The 16,656-nt window shown below is 39.0% G+C and overlaps 2 protein-coding genes across 2 annotated transcripts in view; one reads left to right on the forward strand and one right to left on the reverse strand.

Annotated features, from left to right (window-relative positions):
* Window positions 1–16,656, reverse strand: part of LOC146635172 (neural cell adhesion molecule L1-like) — a 640,298-nt gene that overhangs the window by 400,054 nt on the left and 223,588 nt on the right. Inside the window, exon 6 of the mRNA XM_085350050.1 lies at window positions 7,448–7,810. Within this exon, the coding sequence (XP_085206176.1) occupies window positions 7,448–7,810 (363 nt within the window). The remainder of the gene's footprint in view (window positions 1–7,447; window positions 7,811–16,656) is intronic.
* Window positions 108–2,273, forward strand: LOC146635197 (uncharacterized). The gene has a single exon (XM_085349834.1). The coding sequence runs from the start codon at window positions 108–110 to the stop codon at window positions 2,271–2,273; it is 2,166 nt and encodes a 721-aa protein (XP_085205960.1).

Genomic DNA, 16,656 nt, shown 5'->3' on the forward strand with positions numbered 1-16,656 from the left:
TAAACAGCAATGGTGAAATAGACAAACTCAACAAAGAGCTGCAGAGTGAAAATGTGGAAAGCAGAAGAGTGTCTCTGCTTTTACTTGATGGTGGCTTCTGTCAGTACATGTACTCTGATCACAATAGCGTGGTGAGAGCTGTAGAAGAGGAAGTAAAGAGATCAATTCATTTTACACCATGTGAACTGAACCAAGCTAAAAGCAGCTGCTACATCCCAGGCTTCCTTTCAGAGCTGGTCAAATCTAAACTAAAAGTCTGGATTGAAAATGCATTTGAAGCTCAAGTCATGACAGAGGACCATGAATATGTGATGGAGAAACATGGAATCATGCCTGTGGACTACAGCTGCACAGGGGTTGTTGAAAACAACATGAAGTGGTCAGATGGACTTCAACAGTTTATTGAAATGAAACACGAGTCAAAGATTAGTGACATGACAGCCATCACAAACTACATGTCTAATGTGGGATTGCTTCAAAAGTATAAAAACCAGTTTGGAAGTCAGATCTATGGGATGTCTGGAACTCTTGGTCAAGAAAAAGAGACTGAGACTTTGCAAAAGATTTATGACGGTATCAAAACCTGTCAGATACCTTCATTCAAACGTAGAAAGCTGTTTGAGGTTGAAGGTGTTGTTGTAGAAGATGAAAAAGAATGGATTAAAAAAATCTGTGATGTTGTCATTGTACAAATCAAACCTACATCATACAGGGATCCTAGAGCTGTACTCATCATCCTTGAGACCATCAAACGAGCAAAGATGATTCATCGCAGTCTAGGAGACAGAGTCCAGAACAAAAAACTTTATGTAAACAACAACATGGACAACAGTCTGGTTATTTCTAAGGAGCTTGAAGCAGGAAGAGTCATCATAGCAACAAACCTCGCTGGCCGTGGAACAGACCTTCAAGTTTCTGACACAGTAAAGGAAGCTGGAGGTTTGTTTGTTGTGCAGACCTTCCTGCCAAAGAATGCTCGTGTGGAGGCGCAGGCATTCGGCCGAACTGCCAGACAAGGATCTCCAGGATCTGCTCAGCTCATTGTCTGTTTGAGTCATCTGGCAGAGCCAATTCAGTTACTGCTTTTAACAAGGAAACTTCACTCTTTATATAGAAATCTAACAGATGTAACTCCGCTTAAACAACATCTGTTTGCAATGCAGTTAAGGTCATATCAGCAAAGGAACAGTAATAAAGCATCTGCAGAAATGTCTTCAACACTGAAGGATACTTTGACTAAAAAGTCACAGACGGAAATAAACATAGTTAAAGAGGTCAGAGACAGCACAGTGGCTAATGAACTATCAAGCTACTTGGAGTCTCAGATTCCATTCATGAAGAAGAAGGAAGAGCTCTTCAATGATTATCTGGATGTACTAGATGTCGTGTACAAAACTAGCAACAACAAGCCAGAAGCTTCAGATTTATCTGCTCTGAATGAGTTTTGGGGTATGTGGCTACTCACAAGCTTCAGTGCAAAAGACTCTACTGAAGAGTTGAAAAGTCGACTGAAAACAGACCTGGGCACAGCGAGGCAGAAACTCAGACAGAGAGAATCACCATCATCAAACCTCTACCACTACATTAGCTTTGGTAATGACCTGCGTGAAAACAGGAAGTTTACAGAGAGCATCAACATGTACACTAAAGCCATTCAGAAGGATCATTGTTGGGGAGCTATTGCATATTACAACCGTGCTTTTACATCTTTGAAGCAGCAAGACAGGAGTCAGAGTCCAGACTGTATCAATCGAGCTCTAGAAGATTTGCAAAATGCACTCAAGTCTGTTCAGCTTCACTGTGATCAACTTGAAGTCACTCACATGTTTTCAAAACAGCACATTAACAAAGACAACAGAGATTCACTCACAAGACTTGACGAACAATTCATGGCCAGATACAGAGTGTTGGTGTCATTTAAGGAACACATTACAGAAGCCATAAAGAAAGTGGTAAAGGCCAGAGATGTGGGTGGGAAAATAAAAGTGGAAAAGACCACAGTCTATGCATTGGTTTCATTGGTGCACTCTGTGCCATTGAAGATGTTTTCAATGGAATCACTGCATGCACTCCTCTCTAGAGACCCTCTGAAGTGCCTCCAACTCATCAGCAACCCCTCCTTTGATATTCCAAATGAGCTTAAGTCTCTTAAATCTCTGGGCCTGACTCACATCTATACCTTAGACACACTGTTTACAGTGGTAGGCTTTATCTCAAAGATTGGTAGATCCATAATGTCATTCCTTAAATTTGTTCGGTTCCATGGCAGGTAATCAGCTTGAGCAAATAAACAAATAAATACATATCAGGAAACATGTTAGCAGAGATTTTACAGCAGGGGAACGGTGCTTCCTTACAGTGTAGATTTTCTTCATTTATTTTATGACTACATGTAAAAGAAATCATTCATATATGTATGAAGAGTGTGGATTTGCAAAATATCTCAGAATATACATATATATACCTTTTATATATCTAAAGATATGTGATATAAATATATACTGTATGCAGTGAGCAAAACCAGTCATTTTTTGATTTGCTTCACTTGAACTACTTTAGTCAGAATTCCCAGTATTTTGTTAAAATTATTTGAACAATAGTTTATAAAGCTCATGATGAGTTGTCATCTAATGCAAAATAGGAATTGATGTTTAGTGTTTGATCGTTATTTTGTTATTGATGTATTTAGATAAATAATTAAATATAACTGTATTCTTTGCTATGTTTCTTGACACTCAATGCTGCTTTTAGTTTGAGATATTCTGCTAATTATATTTGTTAACTTCATATGCATATACTTTAAGTTCAAAGAGATCATTGTCAAAGTAGTATTTTCTCATAAGATCCAGCCCTAACTGTATGCTTTATATACTATATGCTTTGTAAGCTAGACCAGACAATATTACATGCAGAGAAAAAACCCAAAATCATATGACCCCCTATTAGCAAGTTAAGTTAGTTATTCCTTATTTAACACAACAGCACAGTAATACAACCACAGGCTTACAGGTTTGGCATACAAGAACTCGTAGGGATGGGAGGGTGTGTATGGTCTGTAAACAAAACATGTACAAAGGGCTGAGTATAATCAACATTCAAGTCATGAATTATGCTTCATTAACTGTCTTCCAGTATAACCAGAAATACAAATGAAAATTCCTATATGATCATCTTTGCATGGAAGTTTCCTACACTATTCAACAAACCAAACAGTGGCTTTTATTAATTTTAAATACACCCAATAATGACAAATCACAGAACACAAATATCACTTTAGCTTACAGCTTACAAGTGTGTAGCATAACAGCTAGCCTTAGCAGCACGCACCACATAGTGAGCAGATTAATGAACATTGCAATTCTACACAAGCCGATTCCCTATATGAAATAAAAGGCACAGGGCTGTCCTCTCCTATCAATGTCTACTCACAGTTCTTTAGTGACACACACAACTCCCACCACGCATAGAAGTCCACTGTTGAGTGAGTTTGCAAGGTGCCTCTTACTAAATGTTAGCAAGAGGCACATGGTCTGTGTTCTGGACCATGTGCCCGATATCGCAATTGCGTTTTCTCACCACAAGGGGGCTCTCACACACAGTCAACATCTTTTCCAACACAGACAGACCCACACCCCAGCCCACTGTCACAGTCCTTTCACAGAGGAAAAGAATTACCACATTGCTCTTTACAGCGGTGAAGGCATTTTTTGGCACAGAGATAGTAAGGGTAGGAATACCAATTTAATAAATTTATTTCAATGATTAATAATAACGCATGCATACACCATTACAACATCAAACGGTGCCACTTTATTATGCAACACATGCAAACTACCACATCACATAGGTCAAAGTGTAGGAGCACACGCCCAAAAACTTACCCCAAAATACGGGTAATATTTCTAACAAGAAATAAGCTGTGAGCATTTAGGATGAATAGGGGCCAAAGTTTTAGCTGTGCACTCACAGGTTTGAGACATCCAGTCATTGAACCATTCCATTGTTTGGCATCATCAGCTGCCACAAAACCCACACCACACAGACACAGCCAGAGGGGGGAGGGGGAGTTGAGTTTTCCAGACTTCAATTGAACTAAATTTGTATAAAAATTTGGTTTATAGAGGAAAAAACATTTTTTGTACTTGTAAATTTCCAGATTTTTCTTTCTTCTTGAGGTGAACCTATTCTACTTCCTGTTCAAGTGTTTGTATCATTTAGGCTTTTCACATGTTCCTTTCTGTGTCGATGACAAAGTGTTGATGATCCAGATGTTTAGAAGAATTTTAACTTGTCAGTTTTAGACTCTGACACTAAAGGTCCAGTTTTTGTAGTGCTCAGCAGCTCAGAGAAATAATGCAACTGAAAGCAGAACCTCTGAGAAGTCTCTGAATGGATCTTCATCAGGAGATGAGGAGTATGATTTCTCTTCAAATGTCAGTTTGTTAAAATGGTGAAAAATTGATTTGTTAGCGTAATAACAAATCAATTTAGTAATAAAAAAGCCATCCGTGGTAAGGCTCAGGGTGAGTGTGATGTCTTATTTTTTAGTATCATTATTAAATCTACAGAGGTCAGAATCACTAGTTCATCTGTTTACTGCTTAATAGGAGATTTTACACACATACAGCAGTGGTGAAGGCAAGGCAGACCTGAACTTCACAGTCTGACCCAGCTAATGACCAGCAGAAGACGATCCATGATTGTATAGAAATCAATGAAGGTGTAGGGAGCTGAGCACTGTCCTGGTGATACAGTGATGAGTTGTTGACCACAGGACATGCAAGAAAGACAAAGTGCCAACCACCTCAGCCCTGTGGTGTATTAATTTGTTTTGTGTATTTATTTATGTCTTCATATGGTTGCATCTGTGACCTCAGCGAACATTTTCATTGTAACTTTATGGGGTAGCTTGTGATCATAAGCAAATGTAAAAATAATAATAATCAGATTTTTTTAAAAAGGAAATCTGAAGTATGGATAAAGATCTAAATATTTTAAAAATATTTATGTTTCCATACTTTATATGAAACTGTCACAAAGTGTTTGTTATGACCTTAGTATATGAGTTAAAGTGAGACCAAACATGATTCTCATGGTCACACTGGGTCAAGTTAAAACAACACAGTCACTTTATTACAACAAGTGATCAGTGTTGGACACAGCAGAGTGTTCTATGCTCTAATTCAAGGATTCAAGGATTCAAGGATTCAAGCTTTATGGTCATTCGCATCACATCTTAACATGAGGTGGAACGAAATTATGTACATTATGTCCCGGAACAAAAAGAAACAGAATAATGAGGATTTTTTATTTATTTATTTATTTTTATGAATAAATAGTTGTGTGTGTGTGTTTTTTTTAAACAAAGCAGATATACAAGTAATAAAATTATACGACAAGTGGAGTGCAACAACCTGAGTACCAGTATGGAGTATGGGTATAAATATAGGTGTAAAGAAATACTTTATCAATGCTGGTCATCATCGTGCCCTTTGCTGCTAAAGTGACAGTGTCTGTAAGTGAATTTAAGGTGCTACAATAACAGTTGTTGTCCATTTATGCATTGAGAAGTCTCACAGCTTCTGGAATGAAGCTGCTTCTCAGTCTGGTGGTGTTGCATTTAATGCTCCTAAATAGTTGGGGTTTTTTTGGGGTTTTTTTTGAACAAACAGAAATGACAAGTAATAAAACAATACAATAAATAATACTATAAGTAGAGTGTAACAACCTGAGTACCAGTATGGAGTATGGGTATAGACTGTAGGTATAAATATAGGTGTAAAGAAAGACTTTAGCAGCAAAGGGCATGATGACCTGCATTGATAAAGTGATAATAAGTGTCAGTAATGGTTAAGATGCTACAATATCAGTTCTTGTCCATTTATGCATTGAGAAGTGGTGGGTTTGCATTTAATGCTCCTCAGCCTCCTGCCTGAGGGGAGTGGGATAAAGAGTGTGTGTGCTGGGTGAGTGGGGTCCTTCATGATACAGGCGGCCCTCTTTCTGCATCCGGAGGTGTATATGTATGTGACGGTTGGGAGGCTGCCTCCGACAACTCTCTGTGCAGCCTTCACCACCCTCTGTAGAGCTTTCCTCTCTGCCATGGTGCAGTTTCCGTGCCACATGTTGATGCCAGAGCACAGAACACTCTCCACCGCACAGCTGTAAAAGGAGATGAGGACTGAGCTCCTCAGTCCCACATGCCTCAGCCTCCTCAGGAAGTAGAGCCTCTGGTGAGCTTTCCTGATCAGGCTGGAAGTGTTATTTTTCCAGGTGAGGTTGCCATCCAGGTACGTACCAAGGTACTTGTAGCTGGGTACTACTTTGACTGCAGATCCTCCGACGTGCAGGGGTGTGTGTGCGTGTCTTCCCCTCCTGAAGTCCACAATCATCTCCTTCGTCTTCTTCTCATTTAAACAGAGATCGTTTTGGTTGCACCAGTCCTCCAAGAGTTCCACCTCCTTCCTGTAGCCGTCTCATCATTGTTTGTGATGCATCCCACCACAGCTGTGTCGCCTGCAAACTTTACAATATGACAGCCTGGAGGGTTGGGTGAGCAGTCACATGTAAGCAGCGTAAACAGGAGGGGACTTGGCACACAGCCCTGAGGGGAGCCAGCCAGTGCTGAGGACTCTGGAAGATGAGGAGACATTTGTCGACTTCGGAGAACAGAAGGAACCGTAATGAAAAATTGAAATATGGACAGTTGGGCTGTGATCACTCTGATCTCATGCACTCTGAATCAGAAGCAGAAATTACTTCTAAAAAATAGAAGTAACTGTTTCTTATTTCCACATCAAATACGCATCAAAGGCCATCAAATGCTGAACATTCACAATCCAATGCTGTCACTCTCTGGATGTAGTCCTCCTGTTTGCTGAGGCTGAGCATGATGAAGTAGTTCATCCTCAAGTGTCAGAGTGACATCAGGGATCGTTGTGGGGTGTTGGTGACAGTTGTTTGCTTCCAGGTCATATCTGTCTCTTTGTTCAGCAGCAGGAGATTCAGAGTTCAGAAAGCTCTCAGACATTTCAGTCTTTGCTTCAGCAGGGGGACGATGTGAATCCTGACTGTTTTGTTTATGTATTATGTAGACCAAAAAAACAACAACGGCAGCAACAACAAGCACCACAAAAACAGTCAGACCGACTATCAGTCCAACAGATCCATCCTCCTTCCCTCCATCCTCTGTGTGTCCTCCTGTCTGACCTGCAGGTGAGAAACAGGTGTGAGGTGTCAGCTGTCAGGTAGGTGATGAGTGAAGAACAGAACAGAATCCATTTCCTCTTCAAACTGCTGTCAGACATTATCTACTGCACTCTGATCACATCACTCAGACCAGCTGCTTTCTACAAAGTCTCATCAACAACATCTTTAGAAACAAACATCAACAACCAGGAAGCAGCTTCACCTCTGATCACACACACACTCAACTCTACTCACTCACCTGGAGGATCAACATGAAGGTAGATGATGCTGATGGGGTCACCACTGAGATTAGCTCTCTTTCTCCGGTTTGTTTCTGGCTTGACACGACACTCGTATATTCCAGCATCATTAATCGTCACATTCTTCAGAATCAGAGACACGTCTCCATCCTTCATCTGTCTGTCCTGCAGATCCACCCGGTTTTTAAAAAATGGATGCTGGTTGTGTGAATTAAAGTGACCGTCCCGATACAAAAGCACATATTGATCCCCCAGGTCAAGTCTGCTCCACTCTACAGTCATATGAGGATGTCCGTTGTTTGGAGCTCGGCATAGAAGAGTGATGTTCTTCTGTCCAGATTCAGCTGTGATGTTTTTCTGACCTGAAAGTGGAAACAACACAGAACAGAGAGGTTAAAGGTCTACGGTCGACTTCCAAAGTTCACTAACTGTATAATGTTTAGTAATACTGACCAAAATAATCCTGATTATGGTTTTGGCTGTTCTGTGCTCAACTTCTGTTTAAATCATGTTAGGGTGAATTTTTTTCCCTCTTTAAAATTGCAACATTTCACTCAGTGCAGTTAAATGGCCTCCCCTAGAGCCTGATAACCACTGAAACCTTTACATTCAGTTCCTGTCACCCCACTGAGCATCATTACTCAGTTGTACTTGTTTGTGTCAGGTTTAGTTGGTAGTTTGGAGAGTGCCATCTGGCCAGTGCCAAAGATTAAACAAAATCTGTATTTATTTGCCAATAGAAGTATCTCATAGTGATAAAATCCCTGTGGTTGTTCTTCACTTTATCCAAGAAATGTGAAAACAAAAAACAAAAAACAATACAAATATCAAGAAAAACTACATTTGTACCACCGCCAAAACATTTGGCCACAACTATACAGGAAATATTTATGCTTCAAAAAGTTCTCAACTTTAACTATCACTGATGTAAAAGTTGTATAAAGACAGGATGAGTGATAAAACAGCTGATGCATTAACATGTCATTTCAAAATCTGCTTAAAACCTCAGATTTGACTCTATTACAGATCACTCTGTTCACATAAAACACACATCCAAGTTTTTTTGGTGGTTGTCTACCCCAACTGTGTAGGGTGAGAGGCAGGGTACAGCCCGGACAGACCACAAGTCTATCTCCAACACACAGAGCCACACCCGCCTGTGGGAGATTAATCAGGTTTGAACGGGCTCTGCCGTCGACCTGTTCAGATCGTTGCTCAAAATGACTGTAGAATAAAGACCTATAAACTCCGGCGCCGAGGCACATAGGCGTCTACGCGCCTGCGATCACTAACCATGGGCGGGGCTTTAACTCGTGGGCGGGGCATTTTCACACTACGCTTAGCAACAAATGACTGTAGAAAAGTTTATCGGTCGGGATTGGTCGTCGCGGTGGCGGAGTATATATATATGAATGTGCGCAGTAGAACAAACCTTTACAAACCTTTCTCGGCTTCAGTGTGGATAGAGTTCAGCTTGTGACGGTAAGCAGAGACTATTTATACACATGACTGAGCCTCTTATACGCACTTGTTTTATTTTATGCACTTTTTTGAGATATGATTTTTAAACTGTAGTTTCCTTTCAAACAGTTTCCACACCGAGTTTGCTCGGTTCTCTTTGTTTACCATTTTATTTAGGAACGATTTTCAACATTATTTTAGACATACTTGGCCGTTTGTGAGCTCACACCACGAACATAAACAGGATTTTGGTTTTTGTTTTCGCTCCATTGTTGTCTTGAGAGAACTTTAAATTTCTATATTTTTGGACACTTTCTCACGTTTTTTGTGTTTGTGGACACAGCGTTGCGAGGCTTCTTTTGCGTTGAATTTGATAATCTCAAAAGGTTTAGTTACAGAATGAATGTGAGAACAGGGCGTGTGTTGGTGTAAAGGGTAACAAGAAGCATTCAAACACTGGTAAACCCTGGCACGCAAACACGCACTAATGGCTTCTTTGAAAACCAGTTTGACGATGTCTCCGTTTGAAAGGCTTGCCTGAATGTCAGCTCACCTTTAGCTGTTTTATAGTCTAAGCGGAATAAAGTCCAAGAACATCTGACAGGCACACCTAGTTTCATCGAAACTACTTTGTAGACGACTCACTTTTGTAAGGAGTGCCTGATAAATCACGTTGAATGGAATCAAGTCCAAGAAAAGGAAGGATGATATTTTTTTAATCAGTTTTTTGTTGTCAGTTTTAGTGTGATTTTAAATCGTGCTTTCGTGGCTCACTTTAGAGACATAAGCACGAATTCAACCTTTTTTTTTTTGCTCCTTTCTTTCTCCCCCTTTTGTTGTGGCTAAATATATAATTTGAATAAAGCCCAAGAAAAGGACACATTTTAAGGTATTGTGTGATTTAATGTTCATTTTCTGTGATAATAATTATTAGCACAGTTATCCTCTGTGCCATTTGTAATTTTTAAAACAGAATAGCTGTCCGTAAATTTAAATGTTGAGCTTACCCTCTGCAGAAATCTCAGCGCAGCAACCCATGAGAGACCAGAAGAGAATCATTGCGGTCATTTTTCTCGAGAGGAAACTAAATCGAGGAGCAACACAGCTCATTACTCTACTAACTACTAACTACTAATGATCATGGCGTAACACCTTACGCCATGATGATTTGGGCAGTGAGGTACTTTGTCCCCACCCACAAAATTGCAGAACGTCACAGAACGTCTTGTTGGAAAGGACACACATCAGGAAAAACACTTAAACCTCTGAAATGATTATGACCCACTTTTTTTGTTTTTTTTTTTTTTTTTTTTTTCATTGTAAAGCGATGAGTAACTATTTAAACAGAAGGAAACCTCAGCTGCTGAAAAATTCCAGCTTTGAATTTGAAATGTGGAAGCAAAGTTTCTGCTCTCATGTTGGCTCTGTTTTTTGTCTTGCAGAAACGCATCAGAAGTTTCTGGCACCACTTCAGCTCCTTCCACGATTCACAGAGCCAAGCAAAAGATCTAATGATGGTGATGATGATCCTGATGAAGGCCACAAACCTAAATGTGTCACTCAAGCAGTAAAGTTTCTAAATCATTCAAATTATTGCTTCAGGACTCTGTGTGTTGATTTCAATGACAGCTTATTTATTAATAAGTAATTATTAATATTATTGCTAAACAACTCCAAATTTAAGAAAGAGGTAAGTTTAGTTTTACAGAAGAGAGAGAGAGCAGTCTCTCTGTCAGGTGAATATCTACAAATATACTAACAAATTAAATCTGCATCTGACTATGACAGTCAGCAATGCAGCTCGATTTGAAAACATTAATATGAAAATAAAAGAATGAATGAATGATTGCCTGTCTGAACTTTTAATGTGACTCTTTCCTTCCTTGTTTAAAATGTCTGAATGATCAGTCATTATTGCTTTTTGTGAAACCTCAACACAGAAAAAGAATAAAAACTAAATTATGTGAAATTCATCACTTTATTGCTCTAAGTCTCTTTTTTTTGTCTTTCTTTAGTACAGTGTTCATTGATTGCTTTATTTTTTGTAATGTGAGGGTGTGTATTACAAAAACAAAGTATCCAACCACTGACAAACGGACACACCATGCAGTTATTTGGAAAATAGTTCCTGGATGTGTCAGTCTCCATGGAGCACCTGAATGGGAACTGACATTCACCTGTTTGAAAGTGGAAAACATCCAAGAAAAGGGCACTTTCTAGAATATAATACATAATGTTTCAACGAGTTAATGTTGTAATTTTGATGTACTTGGTGCATTTTTTTTCTAATATTGTCACTAATAAAATATCAATATAATTTAAGATGTTTTAAATGAAGTGAAACTGCTGCCAGCCTTTGAATTTACCCAGCCATTCAGTGTGTTCTCCCTGTGTCTCTGTGGACTGTCTCTGGCAACAAAGTTTCTTCCCAAAGTCCAAACACAGACATGTTAGTTGCTGCAGGTGCTAATGGTCTGTTGGTCCTGCATCAGACTGGTGACCTGTCCAGGGTCTGGGCTCCTGTCAGTCAACTCTCTGGGTTTATTAAATAGTGAAAGACGTTAGAATCAAAAACATTCAGAGCTGAAGAGCCTGTTTTATTCAGAAATCTGTTGTCCAGATAAAGTAATTGATCATCAAGTTCAAGAGTCTCTTCCGTCATGTTTTTAAGTCTTTCAAAGCAAAAAGCCAATAACAAAAATTAAAATAAAATCATGAGATAAAAGGGGTTTCATGAAGAATCAAATGAAGAGTGTTGTGTTACACATTGCTCTTTAACAAGGTGACACTGGAGTCTGTTTATGTGGGTCTACTCTTATTAACTAGTCCAGAAGATAGATACGGTCATCTTTGTTATCTCAGCTGATTTTCAATTGTAAATCCACACTTCTGCTAATACTTTCAAAAATAAAATAAAATAACCTTGATCTGTTGATTTTACTCTTACACTTCTGCTAATACTTTCAACTGTTGTAATTTATTGTGATAATTTAATCATCAAAAACAATCCAAAATAAGTACTGAAGAGGTTTACAGCTGACCGTCAAGAGAAACATGTGTAATTTGAGACTTAAACAGGAACCTTTTTACTTCCATAAAGGACATAGTTTTATTTCACTCATACCAAAAAAACCAAAAACCAAAAAAACAGTGAGCGGCACACAATGTCTCTAATGTCTGTCATCTGTCTCTCATCTGTAGGGTGGAACTCGCTCTGAGAAAGCACTCAGCCATAGTGACTGTGCGTGTTTTTGTTTTATCTGTCATCATCCCCAATCACAGCTCATGAGAAAAGTCTTGTTGTATAACTGTGTTTATGTACATTAGCATAATTTAGAAATACACTATTTGCCTGTTAAACATTATTTTAAGCAACTCTGAAGATAGGAAATAGTCCAACGAGGAGAGACTATGAATTAGTAAAGTGCAAAATTTGAGTAAGAAGGTATCTAATTTGGTGTAGAAGAAGAAGCACCCCCTCCAAAGAAAACAAAAACAAACAAAAAAAAAATGTCTGGAGTTGAAGTTGTTTCTCATCACTGCTAATTGCTAATGTGAGACCTATGTTGGACTGTTTTTGTGAGAAATCAGCCAACAGAGATTCACTGTTCTGCCTAATCCGTTGCAAAGTAGTCGTTATGCAGAGCTATCACATGTACAGCTCTGTCCACTCAAGTGTCATTCATCCCTATTGGCTCACCACAACGAGGTGCAGAAGACACCATGGACAAAAAGACACAAAACAAACTAAAGTGGGATTTATGTCTTGGAAGAGTTTTTCAGCCATGGTTTTAATATGAACTGTGTATAATTGGGAGTAGAGGATGCTACTTAGTGGGATGTGAGTGTGTTACTCTGTCAGAAGGATAAACTGAAGCTCTCACCCTAAACACAGACTGAGGGGCTCAGACCACAGAGGGAGCAGCTGGAAACAGACCAGGTGGAAGATCAACAGCATGCTTAACACCATAAGACAAAGGTGATGAGTTGTCCTTGTGAGAAGTAGATAGAAAAAAACCTTGAGAGATGAGGCCCTGTGGAATGTAGAGAAACATGAACCCACAGCTGGGGGTGTATAGGTGTGCACAGAACATAGTAAAAGTAGATGTAAGTCGTGAGCATACAGTGTTTCAGTTATGTTAGCTTCATGGTTTGGTTTTTCTCACTAATGATTATGTGCTCAACATCCACTCTGCACGTGCTTACGTCACACACACACACACACACACACACACACACACACACACACACACACACACACACACACACCACTCTGGCTATGCGTTGCTTTGGTTACCATATAAGGGAATCCCCAGGGTTTTAGAGCATGTTTTGAAGCCCCCACCCCGAAGGGTGAGACTAAAGGTATATATGTGTAGGACTGAGGCACGGCCCCTCAGATCTGCTTTTTACATTGCATGATCTCCCTCTGCACAGAGGTTTGAATAAAGGAGCATCACAAGTGTTTTGGAGTCAATAGTGTTTATTTTTTTCCAGCAGTAGCAAAAGGATGAGAGAGATCAATGAGAATGATCTAAACATCCTTCAGAGCAGTGAAATTTGATGCTGGTAAAATATTTTTTTTACAGCTCAGGGTGGAAATTTTATCCCACATCATTCTGTTTTATTTAGCAAACAATACATGTCATCTGGTCCTCGCCTGATTTTGACTGAGTTCATTTATTCTCTGTTTATTGGGCAAACAATAGAGTCTGTTTACAAGAAGTGTGAAATGTTCCCAGTGGCTTCACGTGTCAGTCTGCTGTTTTCCTATAACTCAGAGTCACAAACTGCAACCACATAAGTAACAAATTCAACACAGATAAAGATTATATATTTAGTTATTCTCAGGAATGTTTCTGCAAAACAAAAGTGACTTAATCAGAGCAGAAGTGTCATGAAAAGAGAGGAAATAAGAAACCATCGCACCATCAGAACAGACAGTCAGCATGACTAATGCGTGACACATCATCATGTGAATGAATGCTGCAGTCATAATGTATCTTACAGCAGAGCTTGATACTGTGTGATATGTTTTAAACAGTCAGCAGTTTGTTAAACTCACAGGAGAACTAAGTTAAACATGGTTTAACAAGGACAATGAACTGAGTGAGATAAAATGGCCCAAGTGGAGTGTGTGGTTTGGTAACACAGTCTGTCCACAGGTTGGGTGTTGTTATATTAGAGATTAACTTAACTTTTAACCAGCAAAGATTAAATAGCATCAAAAATCGAAGAGAAAACTGCTGTATGTAAGTGGAACTGAATAGAAAACACAAGTGTTTATTCTACTTTTGAAGTTAAATGCACTTAAGTCAAATAAACATTTTGACCACGACTAATCAGACACTACAAATTGGGAGTAGAGGAGTCCGGTCTGGGAAATCTGTACCACATATTTTAGTAAAACATGAAAGATTTGAATTTTTAATTTGAGGAAAGTTTGTTCTCATGTCATATTTACTGTCTCTTCTTTGTGTTGTGTGGAGCTTCAGTGGCAAGATTACCTCAGAACAACAACAACAACAAAATTCTACTGGAGCTTTTTGCAGTTCATGGATAGTGTATTTATAAGTCACTGAGTGTGAAAAAAAAAAACTCACAGAGGAAACGAAAGTTAAGCAGTAAGTTTTGTTTTACAAGAAATGAGAGAGATGGCTCCACAGGCTCCACCCACAGCCTGCAGCAACTGTTGGTCACATGGAAAGTTTCCAACATTTATTCTCCTATTTTAATCCATAAAAAACATGTTAATGAAATATAACTCATTGTGCATTACCCAGATGGATTAAGCTTTGCTGCAGGTTTTACTCTGTTAAATACACAGAAAAAGTGAACAAGTTATAAAGTTGTCTCTGGAGGTCAGTTATAAACACTATGAGCTGTACCTATAAACAGGACAGACAATTGTTTATGGATTTCTAACATTTATTCTGCTCTTTAAGCATATTTATCAAACCCTGAGTATTGACTGACAGGAGGAATGTGTGAAGGTGATGAAAAGTAAAGAGCCACAAACAAAATCTGTCTTGACACACACACACAGTAATCTGAACTTGACTGGAATGCATTCAGCTGCTAGCTGGTAAGAAATCACACGTTCAGTGGTTTGTAAAATACACTGTTGAGTCTGATCAATTTAGTTAACTTCAACTATTTAGATCTAAGTCTCTACTTATGCTGCTCCCCTCTTGTCTTCTCTCTACACTGGGTATTTTTGTGAGTAGCTTCTTTTGATCATAAATCACTGTGAACAAGTATCCTCAAGAAAACACGTCTCACTTTCTGAGAGCTGTGAAGGTTTACAGCAGCTGTTTTTAAAGATGGGCTCTGCAGGCACAGACAAGAAGACTGAAGTCTGTTTTCTTCTTTATGTTCTGACCATGAATATGCACTGACCCAAGTGTATCAGAGTGGGGAAACTTTTAGTCTCTCTAACGTAAATCCTCACAAAGATCAAGAAAAATCACTGGCTTTTAAGTATTTAATTTAATTTGAAGCCAATGCTTTAGAAGGAACTTGGCTCTGTTTTGTTCCCCCACTGCTTCATGACTCTGTGCCAAGTTAAACTGAAAACACACACAAAAAAAGATATCCAAAAGAATAAAAGAATCCAGGGGATTTCATTGGCTATTCAAATAGGTTATTATGAATTGGTGATTTAAGTCATTTGAAACCCTTTTAATGCCATAAAGATCACTGTGTGTGTCTGAGATGGACCAACAGAAGCTTCACTGCTGATTTTCTCTTAATATGCAGATAGAAACAAATCAATTTTAACAAATTAGTTCATTACAAGATAAACAGCTGCTGGAGCTTTGGGAACCTCTATAGGTCAGAGCTCAGGAATGCCATTCATGTGGACTTCTGACATTTATGACGTGTGCACTGCTCTTAACAGACATCTATGCAGATGTGTTTCAGACATACAAAATGCAGTTTATCTGGAAGCTTCTGGGGGTGCTTTATCAGAAATGACTCCAGGTGAAATCACATCAAGTTTATGTTCATCTGTCTTTGGACTCTCCCTCCTCTATAAGAAGAGATATACATGAGTAAAAACTGTGATCAATACAACTTTCATGCTTATCTGTGCGTGTAGAGTCTGGATGTGGTCAAAGCTGCTTGGACTGTTGTAATGATTATATTTCTTGATCCATGCATGTGTATAACCAGCTTATAGCGTTTAAAGAGGACACATTTAGTTGAACGGTAAGTACAGAATTTAACAAGCTCCTAAAATATGTTGAAATTATTTCACTTTTCATTCATTTTCCTAAAAACATAAACACTGATAAGTCAAGGACTATGAGCACTTTTCACTTGTCTTCTCACTTGTATGATCTGTGGGGCTCAGGCCTTAAATGCAGTAAAATGTAGGCCTGCTCCTCCTGCCTCTCTCTTGCTAAGTCAGTAAATATCAGCAGTTGCATATATTAGCAGTAAAGTAACAAAGAGATTCATATTTTACTATACAGTATACGAATATATCACTGATGGTGTTAGGAAATCTTACACCGATGGATTTAGTGGCAGAAACACACACGGGCACAAGATAGTTGTGATGCAAGTTTATATACAATGATAGGGAATATTTACAAGGGAGGGGGCTATATACAGTGAAATGTAAAAAATGTGCAAGGAGAGCAAAGCCGAAGGGATGAAACGGAGCCGAGGTATGCGGGTGGGCAGATGACGCACCGGGTATTAACAGCTCTGTATCGGGGTCAGAGTAGGGGAGACCGGG

Source organism: Diplotaxodon limnothrissa, linkage group LG3 (genome assembly GCF_057381915.1).
Source record: "Diplotaxodon limnothrissa isolate DT_005_m linkage group LG3, D_limnothrissa_male_GT1.1, whole genome shotgun sequence".
In the NCBI taxonomy this organism is placed as follows: domain Eukaryota; kingdom Metazoa; phylum Chordata; class Actinopteri; order Cichliformes; family Cichlidae; genus Diplotaxodon; species Diplotaxodon limnothrissa.

What these genes read in the sequence shown, in the direction of transcription:
- LOC146635197 (XM_085349834.1), top strand. Translation starts at nt 108, where the DNA reads ATGTACTCTGATCACAATAGCGTGGTGAGAGCTGTAGAAGAGGAAGTA.